Source organism: Salvelinus namaycush, unplaced genomic scaffold (genome assembly GCF_016432855.1).
Source record: "Salvelinus namaycush isolate Seneca unplaced genomic scaffold, SaNama_1.0 Scaffold41, whole genome shotgun sequence".
Classification (NCBI taxonomy): domain Eukaryota; kingdom Metazoa; phylum Chordata; class Actinopteri; order Salmoniformes; family Salmonidae; genus Salvelinus; species Salvelinus namaycush.
In genome coordinates, this window is record NW_024061098.1 from 237,600 (window position 1) to 253,894 (window position 16,295).

General features: G+C 44.0%; 1 protein-coding gene across 7 annotated transcripts in view; it reads right to left on the bottom strand.

The window, feature by feature from the left end:
- The window catches only part of LOC120041142 (histone-lysine N-methyltransferase ASH1L-like), a 45,844-nt gene that overhangs the window by 14,024 nt on the left and 15,525 nt on the right, over nucleotides 1-16,295 (bottom strand). For 4 of the 7 annotated variants that reach the window (XM_038986094.1, XM_038986095.1, XM_038986099.1 and 1 more), the window contains 12 exons: nucleotides 16,023-16,196; nucleotides 15,795-15,889; nucleotides 15,629-15,702; nucleotides 15,320-15,365; nucleotides 14,979-15,087; nucleotides 14,556-14,762; nucleotides 6,088-6,234; nucleotides 4,576-4,684; nucleotides 3,675-3,830; nucleotides 2,842-2,912; nucleotides 2,572-2,735; nucleotides 1,439-1,591 (listed from right to left, as the gene is read on the bottom strand). In XM_038986094.1, coding sequence (XP_038842022.1) covers nucleotides 1,439-1,591; nucleotides 2,572-2,735; nucleotides 2,842-2,912; nucleotides 3,675-3,830; nucleotides 4,576-4,684; nucleotides 6,088-6,234; nucleotides 14,556-14,762; nucleotides 14,979-15,087; nucleotides 15,320-15,365; nucleotides 15,629-15,702; nucleotides 15,795-15,889; nucleotides 16,023-16,196 — 1,505 coding nt within the window. The remainder of the gene's footprint in view (nucleotides 1-1,438; nucleotides 1,592-2,571; nucleotides 2,736-2,841; nucleotides 2,913-3,674; nucleotides 3,831-4,575; nucleotides 4,685-6,087; nucleotides 6,235-14,555; nucleotides 14,763-14,978; nucleotides 15,088-15,319; nucleotides 15,366-15,628; nucleotides 15,703-15,794; nucleotides 15,890-16,022; nucleotides 16,197-16,295) is intronic. The other 3 variants (XM_038986097.1, XM_038986096.1, XM_038986098.1) reach the window with 2 other exon arrangements.

Sequence of the window (16,295 nt, forward strand, 5' to 3'; positions counted from 1 at the left end):
AAGACAGAACAAACAGAAAATACTGTCAGCTTGAGAACTAAATATCCTTGGATAGGCACTCACAATAAGCTAGTATTTACTAAACTACAGTCATATAGGCCACTAAGTTACTTACTGTACCTAATGTGAAAAGTTGCATTTCCCCTCGGACACGATCTTGTGGATGTCGAGTGAGATGGATGAGATTTTGATGCGCAGGCAGTCCTCGATTGACTTAAGTGAAAGCCGGTTCCTGTCGTGAGTCTATATTATGTTCATAGAGGAAAACGAGGACTCGTATGTGTAAATCGATCCAAACATTGTTAGCACATAAAATGCAAGTTTCTTTATTGTGCTGTATTCCTCTGAGCATGCCACCCAAAATGCACACAAGGACTCGGCACTACTACTGATCGCATCCCTGATTTGGCTCGATGTCTGGAATTCAGTTTGAATTGCGGCCTCATCCAGCGACGGTATTGTTTTTTTAGCAAGGGAGGAGTATTCTCCACCTGGGCGGACTGTGAGAGGATCACGTACAAACGCAATGATATCCTTGGGCATGCTGTAGTCTTCAAATCTGGTGGAGAAGTTGTCCCTCAGCTGCTTGATGAAATCTTCCATCACCTGTGTGACAATGCTGCGGCCTGGTCCCTCTGCCTGTTGTTTCTTCAGTGTGCTGAAGTGCAGTAGCCTTCCAGATGACAAGTCTAAATCGAACAACTCAAGCTTCCTAGTAAAGGCATCAAGTTTTTCCACCATCTCCACAGGGGTTTTCCTTCTTCCTTGTAACTGCAGATTTAACCCGTTTAAGTGACAGAATGTCAGCCCAAAAATCTGTGTGTGTAGCTTGCAGTTAACGCTTCAACGTTTCTGCCTTCGGGCCACCGTCTGGGGCCACTTGAAAGTTCCATGCTTAGATTAATAATGACTTCTGAGATTGAACTATTGGCAAACAGTGACATTTTCATTGCAAATAAGACACACTGGCTTCGCATTGGGAAAAGATGGTAAGATGAACGCATATCTCTCTGTACATTCTTCCCTGAAACCTAGATGTTCCTTATCTACCTTTCTTTTGATACTATTGATACAAGCTAATGGATCTGAACGAATGTTGACGTAAAAAAAGTAGTGTAGCCTACAGTAGGCTAGTTGACCTGTTTTTCCCCACCAATCAAATAGACTATTTTTTTATTGAGACATGGTGATTTTATTTCGCGTATTTAGATCAAAATTATTATGGTATGGTCACTTTGTATTATGTACAAATCAGATGTGTTAAAAATGTTGTTCAATTTGTAGTGTAGGCCAATTAATTGTGCTAATATTATATCCCGTCAGTGTAAATAAGAAATTTACTTGTCTAGTTAAATAAAGGTGTGTGAGCGTGTTGCATGTGTGCGCGAGCGCAAATGTGTGTATGTGTTGCATGTGTGTGTGTGTGTGTGTCACTGACCCTTGTAGCTGGTGATCATGTCACAGATCTCCTTGAAGATGTGCGCCAGGCGGGCGGTGCGGGTGACCTCCGTGTTCTCCTCGGCTGCCGCCAGCCTCCGCGTGCGCACCGACCGCGACGTCTGCAGCGCCGAGAACTGTGTCAGGAACACGTCTGCGATGACAAAGGGACACACGCACAGAGCGATTGAGTCGACAAGCCATCACAAACACTCCCCTTGACGCCACATACAAAAAACAGCATTCATATTCTGGATTTAACTGGGGTTTCTAAGAAAAGCTTTGTAGCACTAACGTCATCATAAGTCTATTGTAGGGAAAGGATGAAATATTATCTTAGTGCTACAAAGCTTTTGGGAAAACTTACCCCGGGCACATTCCTGCATATAAAAATATACTGAGCAAAAATATATTTCAACGATTTTACTGAGTTATATGAACTGTAAGGAAATCAGCCAATTGAAATACATTCATTAGGCCCTCATCTCTGGATTTCACATGACTCGGCATGGGCCAATCAGAATCAGTTTTACCCCACAAAAGGGCTTTATTACAGACAGAAATACTCCTCAGTTTCATCAGCTCTCCAGGTGGCTGGTCTCAGACGAGCCCGCAGGTGAAGAAGCCTGATGTGGAGGTCCTGGGCTGGCGTGGTTACACGTGGTCTGTGGTTGTGAGGTCGGGTTGGACGTACTGCCAAATTCTCAAAAACAATGTTGGAGGCGGCTTATAGTAGAGAAATGAACATTCAATTCTCTGGCAACCACTCTGGTGGACATTCCTGCAGTTAGCCTGCTGTCAGGTGGACACCTGTCAGGTGGATGGTTATCTGGGCAAAGGAGAAATGCTCACTAACAGGGATGTAAACTAATTTCTGCACAAAATGTTTGACATTTTGGGGATATTTTATTTCAGCTCATGAAACATGGGACCAACACTTTACCTGTTCATATTTCTGTTCAGTATAGAATGATTATTCTATTCAGTCTAGTTCTGTTTTCCTGCACATGTGGGTCTCACACACCTTTGACTCCACACACACACACACACACACACACACACACACACACACACACACACACACACACACACACACACACACACACACACACACACACACACACACACACACACCTGACTTGATGTTTCCGTCGTCGCGGATGACTCCTCCCCAGCGTGTGTAGATGGACAGGCTGCCACTGGCCTCCCTCTCGCCTTCCCTCTTTAACAGCTCCTGCTTCTCCCTCATCTTCTCCCAGTTCCTCAGTAGGAACACACAGTGCTTCAGCACGAAGTTCCTGAGCCACAGAGAGAGAGAGTGGTGAGTGTGTGTGTTCTGTTGGCGTGGGTATGTGTGTGTGAAGGGCGGATGGGGTGTGTTTGGCACGTGTGCTGTGTGTGTACCTCTCTCTGTTGGACATGGGTTTCATAAGAAGGTGGGGATAAAACTTGCTGCTGTCACTTGAATCCTCCTCCTTGGGAAAAGAGAAGAGGGGGAGAGTTAGAGATAAAGGAGTACTGATCCTATGCTGCTGTCACTTGAATCCTCCTCCTTGGGAAAAGAGAAGAGGGGGAGAGTTAGAGATAAAGGAGTACTGATCCTATGCTGCTGTCACTTTAATCCTCCTCCTTGGGAAAAGAGAAGAGGGGGAGAGTTAGAGATAAAGGAGTACTGATCCTATGCTGCTGTCACTTGAATCCTCCTCCTTGGGAAAAGAGAAGAGGGGGAGAGTTAGAGATAAAGGAGTACTGATCATATGCTGCTGTCACTTGAATCCTCCTCCTTGGGAAAAGAGAAGAGGGGGAGAGTTAGAGATAAAGGAGTACTGATCCTATGCTGCTGTCACTTGAATCCTCCTCCTTGGGAAAAAAGAAGAGGGGGAGAGTTAGAGATAAAGGAGTACTGATCCTATGCTGTTGTTCAGTCCAGCCCTCTCACTATTCAAGTCCATTGTGTCATTTTTTTTATCGAACCTTCCACCTCACAAAAAGCTCCTTTGATACAAAGAACCACTCTGTTCTACATACACAGTGCCCTTAAAATAAACTTAGCCGCTCTCTAGGTTACAGAGCTAAAGACATGGCAAAAACTTGACTGATTTAGGACCAGAGTACAATTTCTTTGCCTTTAGGCTCCATAAAAACGCTGTCGTTAAAACATTTGATGACGGTAAATATCAAAGACCCATTGTAGCAAGACACCTGATATAACATTTCCTCTAGTCTCTCTCCCTTACACGCACTCGTTTTTTCAGCTGGTGCTTGGACTTGCGTTTCTCCTTGAGTCGACCCAGCCGCCGTGCCCCGCCTGTCTTTCCAGGCATCCCGTTGATTCGCTGGCTTTTCCCTCCGATGATGCCCCGGCAGCCCTCTGAGCCACATTTACACACTTGCTGTAGAGAGAGTGAGAGCGAGAGAGAGAGAGAGAGCGAGAGGGGAGTAGAGAGAGAGCGAGAGAGAGGGGAGTAGAGAGAGCGAGAGAGAGGGGAGTAGAGAGAGAGCGAGAGAGAGGGGAGTAGAGAGAGCGAGAGAGAGGGGAGTAGAGAGAGAAAGAGGGGAGTAGAGAGAGAGAGGGGGGGAGTAGAGAGAGGGGAGTAGAGAGAGCGAGGGGAGTAAAGAAAGAGAGGGGAGGAGAGAGAGCGAGGGGAGTAGAGAAAGAGAGGGGAGTAGGGAGTAGAGAGAGCGAGGGGAGTAGAAAGAGAGGGGAGTAGAGAGAGAGAGTTGGGAGTAGAGAGAGAGAGATGGGAGTAGAGAGAGAGATGGGAGTAGAGAGAGAGAGAGGGGAGTAGAGTAAGAGAGGGGAGTAGAGAGAGAGAGGGGAGTAGAGTAAGAGAGGGGAGTAGAGAGAGAGAGAGAGCGAGAGAAGTAAGCAGCAGTAGAGGGGGGATGAAAGGGGAGAGAAGTTCAAGGTAAGAGGTGACACAGGTAAAGGAATGTGAAGTGTGTGCCAAAAACAGGAAAAGGGAACGGTGTGGGAAAATTGAGATCGAAACCCAAACCCAGTGGAGTGTGCTCTTGAATGCTAAAACGACCAAGATAGATTTTTTGCCGCGGCACAAACAGATCTGGAACAAGGCTAAATTGAGGCTGTAACTGGGAGTGGATCGGGGAAAATGGTTAATGTGCCGCCACACCCACCTGCTCTTCGGTGTTGAAGGAGTGGAAGTTGTAGTCGTAGGTGAGCTCCGTGCCGCTGCTCATGTCCTTGAGGGCAAAGAGGCCGATCCTGTACACCCCATTCACCGACCTGCAGGAGTAACAGACACGAGGGAAGAAGAGTGAGAACTCAGATTTGCCCAGGCAGGCTATGAAATGGCTACCCGGACTATTTGCATTGTGTGCCCCCCCCAACCCCTCTTTTTACGCTGCTGCTACTCTCTGTTCATCATATATGCATAGTCACTTTAACCATATCTACATGTACATACTACCTCAATCAGCCCGACTAACCGGTGTCGGTATGTAGCCTCGCTCCTTTTATAGCCTCGCTACTGTATATAGCCTGTCTTTTTACTGTTGTTTTTACTTCTTTACCTACCTATTGTTCACCTAATACAGGCTCTAACCAATAGTGCAAAAAAGGTAAGTAAGCATTTCATTGTATTTGGCGCACATGACAAATAAACTTTGATATGATTTGAACTTGAGCATAGGGCACAGCCAGAGCATAGGGCTCTGGTCAAAAGTGCACTATACAGGGAATAGGGTGCCATTTCGGGAGCACACTTTTTTAATCTCCCTGCACGGTACAACCGTGTAGGCTGCACTTTGCTGTATAATATACTCTTTCTGGGAGCACAAAAGGCAGTTTCAGCACATTGTCTAGGGGCACTAATACAGCTGTGTCCAAGGCCCCAGCTACAACGTCGTATAATCGCTATTCTGTGACAAGATGGAGGACTGGCCTCACGCTGGAAAAGCTCTATCCCTGTAGAATCTCTTATTCGAGGCCCACGCCACAACATCCCACAGCACTACAGAGAGACAGTTGTTAGATCGGTGTGTCCTAGTTTACTCACTGGACGTTCAAGAAGGAAAACAGGTGTCTTTTCTCAAAGGTCCTTAACCGTTTTTACGGTCTGTGTTCAAGCCCTTTTGGGGTTAACAAAACTTTTAACAATAAAGAAGCTTTTTATTAACTTCAACTGTCCTCCAAGAGTTGCTGAAATTCCTCTTCACTTAAACGGTGGGTTTAACATGTTGAGGTCCTCCTGTTTTACTTACTTTCAATATCGTAACCTTGGTTTAACTTGTGTTCTACCTTTCATGTATTATTCCTTGTAAAAAATAACAAGCTTTATAGACACTTAGTAAAACGTACCATTGTGTATTATTAACAGACTGTCTTCTGTACTAGAGGTGGTGTTCTGGACATTAGCCTAAGGACTTTCAATGGAGAATATCCATTGAACATGCTTTTCAGTAAGTAGCAAGTGCGCAAGCATGTCGGTTGGCTTGGTCTGTGTCCAGGAAACCATTCCTAGGTGAACCCCAAACACTACTAGAGTTGAACTGTGTGGCTAAGTTGGTAGAGCATGGGGGCTTTTAATGCCAAGGATCGCAGGTTCTATTCCCGCTCAGACGGTCTGGATAAAAGCGTCTGCGAAATGGCATGTTGTTGTACTATTAGTAGTAGTCCTACTAACTTACCACTTCTGCATCTCACAGTTGGGTTCACAGCTGTGGTTGATGAAGCGAGCCTCGTTGCCCATCCGGTAGCTGTCGATCACCATGCCGCTGTCCAGGTTCAGACAGTATTGGCCGCTGTGGGCGAAGTACTGCTCCATCATGCGACTTCTACAGGACACACAGAGGGGGGAGAGAGAGGGACATTAGAAGACATGGATATGAGAATATAAAGCAGAGTTTAGGAATACAGATGAACTCCATAGAACCATTCAAAATGCCCACAAAAATAATAGTGATTTAACATGAAAGAATAATACATTTGGCGGCGAATCCTTGCTAACTTCCACTTAAGGGTGCGTTCGTAAATTCGCTCTGGCTATCTACTCCCGATTTCAGAGCATTCTCGTCTGAGTGTGCCAGAGCGCAGAATAACTGATGAATTTACGAACGCTCAACACCCGTTGAATATGGCCGGTGTCAGTAAACCTCTGCAAAAAAAGCATTATTAAATTGTTGCCAGGAGCACAGTTACAGTCCCCAACGCTCAGGATAACATAACACCCTAACCAGCTCTGCTAGGTCGAGAAAAATGGTCAGAGTGAGGAGTTTGTGTCTGGAAGTAGCTAGCAAGTTAGCCAAAATTAGCCAGTTAGCTTGGGTGGTTGACTGGCATTGTGAGGTCAGAACGCTCGGATCAACCCTACTCCTCGGCCAGAGCGTCTAGTGTGCGCTCTGAACGATCTGAGGAGGAAACGCTCTGAATTTACGAATGGACAATCTGACAATGCTCTGGATTTACTAATGCCTAGAACGCACTCTGGCACTCCAGAGTGAATTTACGAATTCAACCCTAAGTTGAATTTTCACATAGTTATAAATTGATGTCAATGGGAGACTAAGCGCTCTATTTTCAACTGGCACTAAGGAGGCGCAAGTGTCAAACGCACGTTACCTGACCTGTCTAAGATCAGTGGTCTTGCGTTGAAGTGGGAGGGGTGCCAATTGTTAAGTTCATGTTTTAAGTATCCCTATATTTATGCTAAGTATCCCTATATTTATGCTATTACGGGGCTATCACTCAGTCAAGAGTGCGCCTGCGCAGGGAGTCTTGTTGTTGATGGACCTAGCCTGGAGTGGAATGGCACGCATATAGGGGAGACACTGGATACAACTGACAGGAGCCTCCTATTCTGTATAGAAGTTTGAACGTGATGCATTTAAAGACATTTAGGCTTACATGTGCACACAGTGCCATGGAAAGCCCAGCCTATCAATAATGGGTTTGGCTCATGAGATTGCTTTGAAATACATATGAATCACCAAAGCTTTATCGAAAGATCAAGTTTGGGAGGAGCAAAACAATGAGCTGATATCCCCCTTTTAATTATTGTTTTAGCCAGATTTCATTATTATTTTGGATGTGCGTAAAAGCCTCCATAGTCTACCTTAATATTATATGCCCACGGGGAGCAATTATGGTGCCTGTAACTGTATTTAGACAGAGCCTATTTAAAACCAGTTGTTTTGTTTTGATTAGAATTTGTGTCACATCTACTCACGCCACCGGTCCTGGGATCCATCATTACACACACCTGGCATCAATCATTACGCACACCTGCACGTCATCATCAGACACACCTGTACTCCAGTACCTCACTTATTACTAGGGATGCACGATATATAGGTGAACATATCGGAATCAGCCGATATTAGCTAAAAATGCAAACATTTAACGCCGATGTGCAAAACCGATGTCAAAGCTGACGTGCATACCTATATAACGTAGGTACATGCAGTAATGGCGGCACGTAAAATTTTGCGCTACACGTGCAACACAGCATTCATAACTTAGCCCACAATGTCTGCTGTGTGGATCGAGCAGTCAACAAGTAGATTAGTCATTTGAAAGAGTAAGAACATTTCAGCGAGACAACTCAAAAGGTGAAATCCGTTAAAGCCAAGATACTGGAATTCATTGCCTTTGACAATCAACCGTTCTCTGTCGTGGGTGATGTTGGCTTTCGCCGACTGGTCAAGCACAGGTACACAATCTCAAGTACGCTATTTTTCAGATGTTGCCCTACCGGAGTTACACAGTAATAGCGTCACTGCTATTAGCTTCAAGACATACATACTATGGAATGCTGTTAGGGTCTTTGCGTGTCAAAAAAGATACAGTAGCACTGTAAAAGCTGTACAAAAAAGTCGGCAAACAAGCAAACACCGGCCACGAAACCGCGTTAGTAATAAAGCATTGTTTGTTTGACCAGAACTTCTGGGGTAGCTAGCTTTAGCTTGGTACCTAGCTAGCACCAATACAACCAGCCTGAAAACAATGACCAGTAGAAACTGCAGTCATTTTCATTCTTAGCAATGATTTAGGAATCATTGTGAGTAAGTATTAGCTAGGTTGCCACTTGTTGTTCGCCTGTTGAAATTGAACTTCAGTTCATGAAAATTAATAGCTAGCCAGCTACTTAACCCTGTTGCCCAAAGCTAACGTTATAAGCAGCCAGCTAGCTTAATCTGGCTAGTGAGGCTCGACCGGACTGGGTTATGTGTTGTGAAGCTAGCCACAATAAGGATTAGGCACAATAGTGGACTTTGCGGTTTGCCTTCAAAATAAAAGTACCTTTTTGAAAGTGTTGAAGAAGTTTATAATTGGTGGATTCATGCCATATTTAGACTAGATAATGTTAAACCAGGTTGGAATGTGAAGCAATGAAATGGGGTATCAGTCTACTCGGTGACACCCACAGAACACAACTGAGTTTACGCAAATACTAGCATTGTAGCTCTTATCGCAGAAATGTGACTGTGTCAAATCACCTCCCCAGTCAGCCAATTGTGTGTGGACGTTCATATTGCACTGTACAGCTTTACCTAAGGATTGGGGATCAATGAAATGGGGTATCAGTCTACTCAATCAATCTACTCAATACCCAATATATTTATCAGTATTGTTTTTCCTCTGGAATAGTGTTCAATACACATAGGTTGACAATAAATGTGGCTCAATTCACAGTTGTTTCAGAGTCCCGCAATAAAGCTACGACGTTAATGTTCTCTGGGTGTCACTGAGTAGACTGATACCCCATGTCATTGATCCACAATACATAGGTAGGGCTGTACAGTGAAATAAGGATGCCCCAAATGCAATTCTAAAGTATAATCCATCCAGTGTGATTTCAACAGATTTTTGTCAAATTAACAAACTATTGTCTTTTGTTGATTTTATATAACAACATTTCAACCTCTTTTAGCATGATCTATTCAATTATGGCATAATTCTACTATTTATATTGATTTGCCTCACTATCAATGACATACTTTTTATTTTGAAGGCTAACCGCAAAGTCCACTATTGTGGCTAATTCTTATTGTGGCTAGTCAAATAGTGTTATCTACTGGTCATTGTTTTCTATTTTGACACGCAAAGACCCAAACGGTGTTCCATAGAAATCCTTGTTGAGAATGAAGCGACTGAACAAATGAACAATGAAACAGCACAGCAAGTAAGTGAAAGAAATAGGTTTTGATTATGTTTTACTGGTAATGGGGGCATACGTAAATGCCAACAAAATAACGTTTTGATCAGTGTGATGTTTGTGTGTGTAACCTTTATTTAACTAGGAAAGTTAAGAACAAATTCTTATTTACAATGACAGCCTATCCCGGCCAAACCAGGACGACGCTGGGCCACTTGTGCGCCGCCCTATGGGACTCCCAATCACGGCCGGATGTGATGCAGCCTGGATTCGAAAACAGGGACTGTAGTGACGCCTCTTGCACTGAGATGTCGTGCCTTAGATCGCTGCGTCCATGTGTGTGTGTTAACTATTTAACTGTACTAGAATGCTTAAAAGGCCGCTAAAATGTTAAATATCGGTATCGTTTTTTTGTTGTCAAGGAAAATATCAGATATCGGTATCGGCTAAAAATGTCATATTGGTGCATCACAACTTATTACCTTCCCTATATCTGGCACTCCCTTAGGTTCCTTCCCCAGTCAGTATTGTTTATGTGTTTCATGTCTATACGTTACTTGTGCTTGTTATATTGTTCGATGTTCCGTTTATTATTAAACTCACCACATGCACTTGTTTCACTCCGAGCGTATACGTTACAATTTGATTAGAGTTATAGTCTTTTGTTTTATTTGCCACGGATATAAAGCACTCATCACGTCATCGTTGTTAACGGTTGGAAAAATGGCAGAGAGTGAGACAGGGAAGCGACAGCAGGGAAGTCCTATATGGCAATACTGAGTTAAATGAGAAGGTGGTGAAATTATGAAAGGTGGAATTGAGCTAATGGCAGTACAGGTACAATGCTTAACCATCTGAAACAGAGGCACCGTGAGACTCAAACCGTTGCTGGCAGCAGCGCAGGTCCCTGAAAACAGACATTTGACAGGCTCTTCACACCAAAGAAGTGCAATAATGGACGGCGTGAGAAAATGACACAGTGCTGATTATAGAAATGATTGCAGTTGATATGCAGCGGACGGAGAAATTGTGCAATGACTGCTCTGCAAGTACAAGTGTGTGCTCTCAAACAGCCCATACGCGACCTTAACAATAGGGCTGAGACAGTCATGGAATTTTGGATGACGGTAATTGGCCAGCCAAATGACTGCGGTCACCGTAATAACCATTTAAATGGCAACAACAAAACTAACGGGGGAGTTTACGCACATTTTCTCCCCTCCTCTGACTGGATGCGCTGGCATAGAAATAGAATGAATAGAACGAAGGTCCCCAATCAAGTTAGTGATGGCATAATGGGTTACAAGTGTACCCATAGGAGCAAAGCAGGAAATAAAATATGTGCTATGATTTGTTAATTCAACAAAAAATACATTCCATTGCATGAGCCACATCAGTTAATATCATTTGAATTACCATTTTACATTGCCATGGAAATTATTGCACCACAATACCAGGCAGCCATTGTGAGTGTACCCATGAGTTTACCAGTCAAATTGCTAGGGTTAGAGGTTCCAAGCACGTTCTATTCATTGTATTACTATGTGCGCTGCTGTTGCATTGTGGGGGGTGTTGCCTAGGCAACCGAATAGTTATTTGCTTGTTTCAGCAAGGAGCAACAAAGTTTAATCACGTTGTTAAGAGTCCATGTTACGGGAGAAATGGACTCAACCGCACAAATGCACGGCAGTCCCATCTTCAGTCAGCTGTTGGTTCCAAACACACACAAAAAAAAATGTTTAAAGGGTAATGACAATTATTTTATTTTCATGATGGTCTTCATCCATAACCGTTGGTTTACGAGGTTATACGGTAATTGTGCCAGCCCAGGTTAACAACAGATTGTTAATGTCTATGGACACGCTGTCATACATCCACTGCAAAGGGCCATCACATTGATGAGAAGTGGGACATGATGTCCCATGTACTGACCAATGAGAACATGGAGAGGTGCAACGCAGAGACAGCAGTAAGGTGAGCGCCGTCTGGTAGCCATGACAGTGGTAGAGTGAACTGCATTGCCCCCTAGAGGTCATACGCAGGACCATATCTGCATTGTAAATTCACATGTAACTTCATGATTTTTTTTCTCATCGTTTTAAAATATATAAAAAATCCCTAAATGCACAATTTGAAGCAACCACATTTTTTGCCATGGAGCACGTTCTGATTGGCCAGTGAGGGGGTCAAGCCTCGACACACCTACAACTTGTTTAGTCATCAAAACCCAGCCCTTTCCGGCCACCGCCAGCTACTGAGCCCATAATTGAGGTTGTGAAAATAACAAAAACATTTGACACACCCCTGAACGTATAGCGCTATCGCCAGCGCTAAGATTTACCATTGCGTTAGGTTTGTTAAAATAGAGCCCTAAGTGAAAATGTGACTTATGTTTTGCCCCTCGATGCATTAAAACCTCTCTGGGATATGTGGTTGGCCAAAAGCCAGGGAAAATGCAGAGCGCCAAATTCAAATAAAATGATATAAAAATCTAACTTTCATTAAATCACACATGTAAGATACCAAATTAAAGCTACACTCGTTGTGAATCCAGCCAACATGTCAGATTTCAAAAAGGCTTTTCGGCGAAAGCATAAGGTGCTATTATCTGATGATAGCACAACAGTAAACAAAGAGAGTGTAGCATATTTCAACCCTGCAGGCGCAACACAAAACGCAGAAATAAAATATAAATCATGCCTTACCTTTGACGAGCTTCTTTTGTTGGCACTCCAATATGTCCCATAAACATCACAAATGGTCCTTTTGTTCAATTAATTCCGTCCATATATATCCAAAATGTCCATTTATTTGGCGCGTTTGATCCAGAAAAAAACAGCTTCCAATTTGCGCAACGTCACTACAAAATATCTCAAAAGTTACGTGTAAACTTTGCCAAAATATTTCAAACTACTTTTGTAACACAACTTTAGATATTTTTAAACGTTAATAATCGATCAAATTGAAGACGGGTCTATCTGTTTTCAATACAGGAGGACAACAAACTAACGCTACTTTTCTAGTCTTGCGCAACTCTCAAACAGTACACATAATGTTACACTGATTCAAGATGGCCGTACTTCTTCATTGCACAAAGGAATAACCTCAACCAATTTCCAAAGACTGGTGACATCCAGTGGAAGCGGTAGGAACTGCAAACAAGTCCCTTAGAAATCTAGTATCCCAATGAACCTCATTGAACAGACAGTGACCTAAAAAAAAAAAATCTGAATGGTTAATCCTCGGGGTTTTGCCTGCTACATAAGTTCTGTTATACTCACGGACATGATTCAAACAGTTTTAGAAACTTCAGAGTGTTTTCTATCCAAATCTACTAATAATATGCATATTTTATATTCTGGGGATGAGTAGAAGGAAGTTGAAATTGGGCACGCTATTTATCCAAAAGTGAAAATGCAGCCCCCTATCCTAGAGAAGTTAAACTCAGCAAAAAAAGAAACAGACCTTTTTCAGGACCCTGTCTTTCAAAGATCATTCGTAAAAATCCAAAAAACTTCACAGATCTTCATTGTAAAGGGTTAAACACTGTTTCCCATGCTTGTTCAATGAACCACAAACAATTAATGAACATGCACCTGTGGAACGGTCGTTAAGACACTAAACAGCTTACAGACGGTATGCAATTAAGGTCACAGTTATGAAAACTTAGGACACGAAAGAGGCCTTTCTACTGACTCTGAAAAACACCAAAAGAAAGATGCCCAGGGTCCCTGCTCATCTGCATGAACGTGCCTTAGGCATGCTGCAAGGATGCTTGAGGACTACAGATGTGGCCAGGGAAATAAATTGCAATGTCCGTACTGTGAGACGCCTAAGACAGCACTACAGGGAGACTGGACGGACAGCTGATCGTCCTCGCAGTGGCAGACCACGTGTAACAACACCTGCACAGGATTGGTACATCCGAACATTACACCTGCGGGACAGGTACAGGATGGCAACAACAACTGCCCGAGTTACACCAGGAACGCACAATCCCTCCATCAGTACTGTACTCAGACTGTCCGCAATAGCCTGAGAGAGGCTGGACTGAGGGCTTGTAGGCCTGTTGTAAGGCAGGTCCTCACCAGACATCACCGGCAACAATGTCACCCTATGGGCACAAACCCACCATCGCTGGACCAGACAGGACTGGCAAAAAGTGCTCTTCACTGACGAGTCGCGGTTTTGTCTCACTAGGGGTGATGGTCGGATTCGCGTTTATCGTCGAAGGAATGAGCGTTATTACACCGAGGCCTGTACTCTGGAGCGGGATCGATTTGGAGGTGGAGGGTCCATCATGGTCTGGGGCGATGTGTTACAGCATCATCGGACTGAGCTTGTTGTTATTGCAGGCAATCTCAACGCTGTGCGTTACAGGGAAGACATCCTCCTCCCTCACGTGGTACCCTTCCTGCAGGTTCATCCTGACATGACCCTACAGCATGACAATGCCACCAGCCATACTGCTCGTTCTGTGTGTGATTTCCTGCAAGACAGGAATGTCAGTGTTCTGCCATGGCCAGCATAGAGCCTGGATCTCAATCCCATTGAGCACATTTGGGACCTGTTAAATCGGAGGGTGAGGGCTAGGGCCATTCCCCACAGAAATGTCCAGGAACTTGGAGGTGCCTTGGTGGAAGAGTGGGGTAACATCTCACAGCAAGAACTGGCAAATCTGATGCAGTCCATGAGGAGGAGATGCACTGCAGTAGTTAACGCAGCTGGTGGCCACACCAGATACTGACTGTTACTTTTGATTTTGACCCCCCCTTTGTTCAGGGACACATTATTCCATTTCTGTTAGTCACATGTCTGTGGAACTTGTTCAGTTTATGTCTCAGTTGTTGAATCTTGTTTGGTTCATACAAATATTTACCCATGTTAAGTTTGCTGAAAATAGACGCAGTTGACAGTGAGAGGACGTTTCTTTTTTTTGATGAGTTTATGTAATAATATGAATAACCCACATATCAATACATGCATTAAAATCTATCTCACCTGAACTCGTGCTCGCTGACGACCTCTCCCAGGTACTCGATGATGAACTGGCCTGAGCGGAGGGGCTCCTTGGTGCGGATGCCCCAGCCCTTGCCCTCGGCACGGAAGCGCTCCAGGCACTGCACCCACTCATGCCTCTGGATGTGCTGGTTGTCACACTGCTCCCCGCATGGACAAGTGCCGGGGGAGCACTCGGCAAAGCTCATCCTGAGGGAGTGGGAGGAAATACTTATATTGCAGCCAAGTGGGAGACACCAAGATTATTTATTCATATTAAATTAAATTCACATCTTGAGATGCTATTCCAAGGCAGATTTCTGAACATTTATGTAGAATTGAAGACCCAAGCAGGGTCGAAAGCATTTTCCTTGTAGATAAACATAGCACGCCTGGGATTTTAGTCTCCAACACCAGTGTTTATACCTGTTGAGGCATTCGTCAAGGCAGCCTCTGTCGATGGCTTCCCCGGAAGGCCTGCAGTTACAGGTGGTGGCTTCATAACCCGAGACAGGCTTCACATCCACATAGACGTCTACAGTTACACAAGGCAAGGACATATACACAATAGCTTGACCAGACCATGGCAGCGTCCCAAATGGCACCCTGTTCCCTATATAGTGCACAACTTTTGACCAGGGGCCAATAGGGCTCTGGTCTAAAGTAGTGCATTATATAGGGAACAGGGTGCCATTTGGGACACAGCATTAAATATCGTTTGGTTACATTATAATTTAAGCGACTGGATCTTAAGACTGTGTACTCACTTGATCTGATCTTTTTATAAAGGGGGACATCGGGCTTCTCGTAGAGCTAAAACCACCAAGAAATGTAGGTTATTACATCATAAGTAAGTAGCCTTGTCCGAGCTAGAACTGCTCATAGTCCAGGAGCCCATCTCATGTTTATGTATCGTGAGGCAGCTTGATGTTCAAGTACACCTGCTGGACAGGACGCTAGTCTATTGCAGGCCTTACATCATAAAAGAGACAAATCCTTATATAGATAAGACAAATCCCTATTAAAGCTATTATAGCTTGTCGACTCTGAGGGGGAAAACACTTAGCAGTGATCACCTGGTCATGTTTCCACAGCCACAAGATGTCGTAAGGCAACTGGAAATCAATGCGCTTCTGTCTTAGGTACTTTCCTGAAAGGGGGGAGAGACAAATGAAGTAACATAGTCATGACAAAGTATGTGTGTGTGTGTATGTGTGTGTGCTTGCAGGCACGAACACTCACCGACATGGATAGGGGCAGGAAAAAGCCCATACTCGTGTTCCCCAGGTGTGTACTCCAGTTTCTCTTTCTTCATCTGCAGGAGCTGACTACGAGGACTGAAAGAGAAACAGGAACAAAAAGAGAGTGAGATGTCCATATATGCCCTTAAATATTCCAGGTTTGACCTTTGGTAAGCAAACGGGTATATCCAGATTTGACATGTCTGTGTTTCTCTATTATGGGACTCACTCTGCCGACTTGTACACATCAGAGTAGAGACCCGCCTTTTGGAACTTCTTCTTTGGAGGCCTGGCTGCTCTCTTTTCCCGTTGGCTGGTTATAGGCATGGGTGGAGCTTGTTCCATGGAGACGGTGCCCGGACATTCCGGGGAGGAGGGGCCATCTGGTTTCCCCTCCAGAGCACTAAAATAGAACAAAGACTCAGTTTTTATATATATATATATATATATATATATATATATATATATATATAGCTGCTAAAATCTAAGATTAGCACTGCCT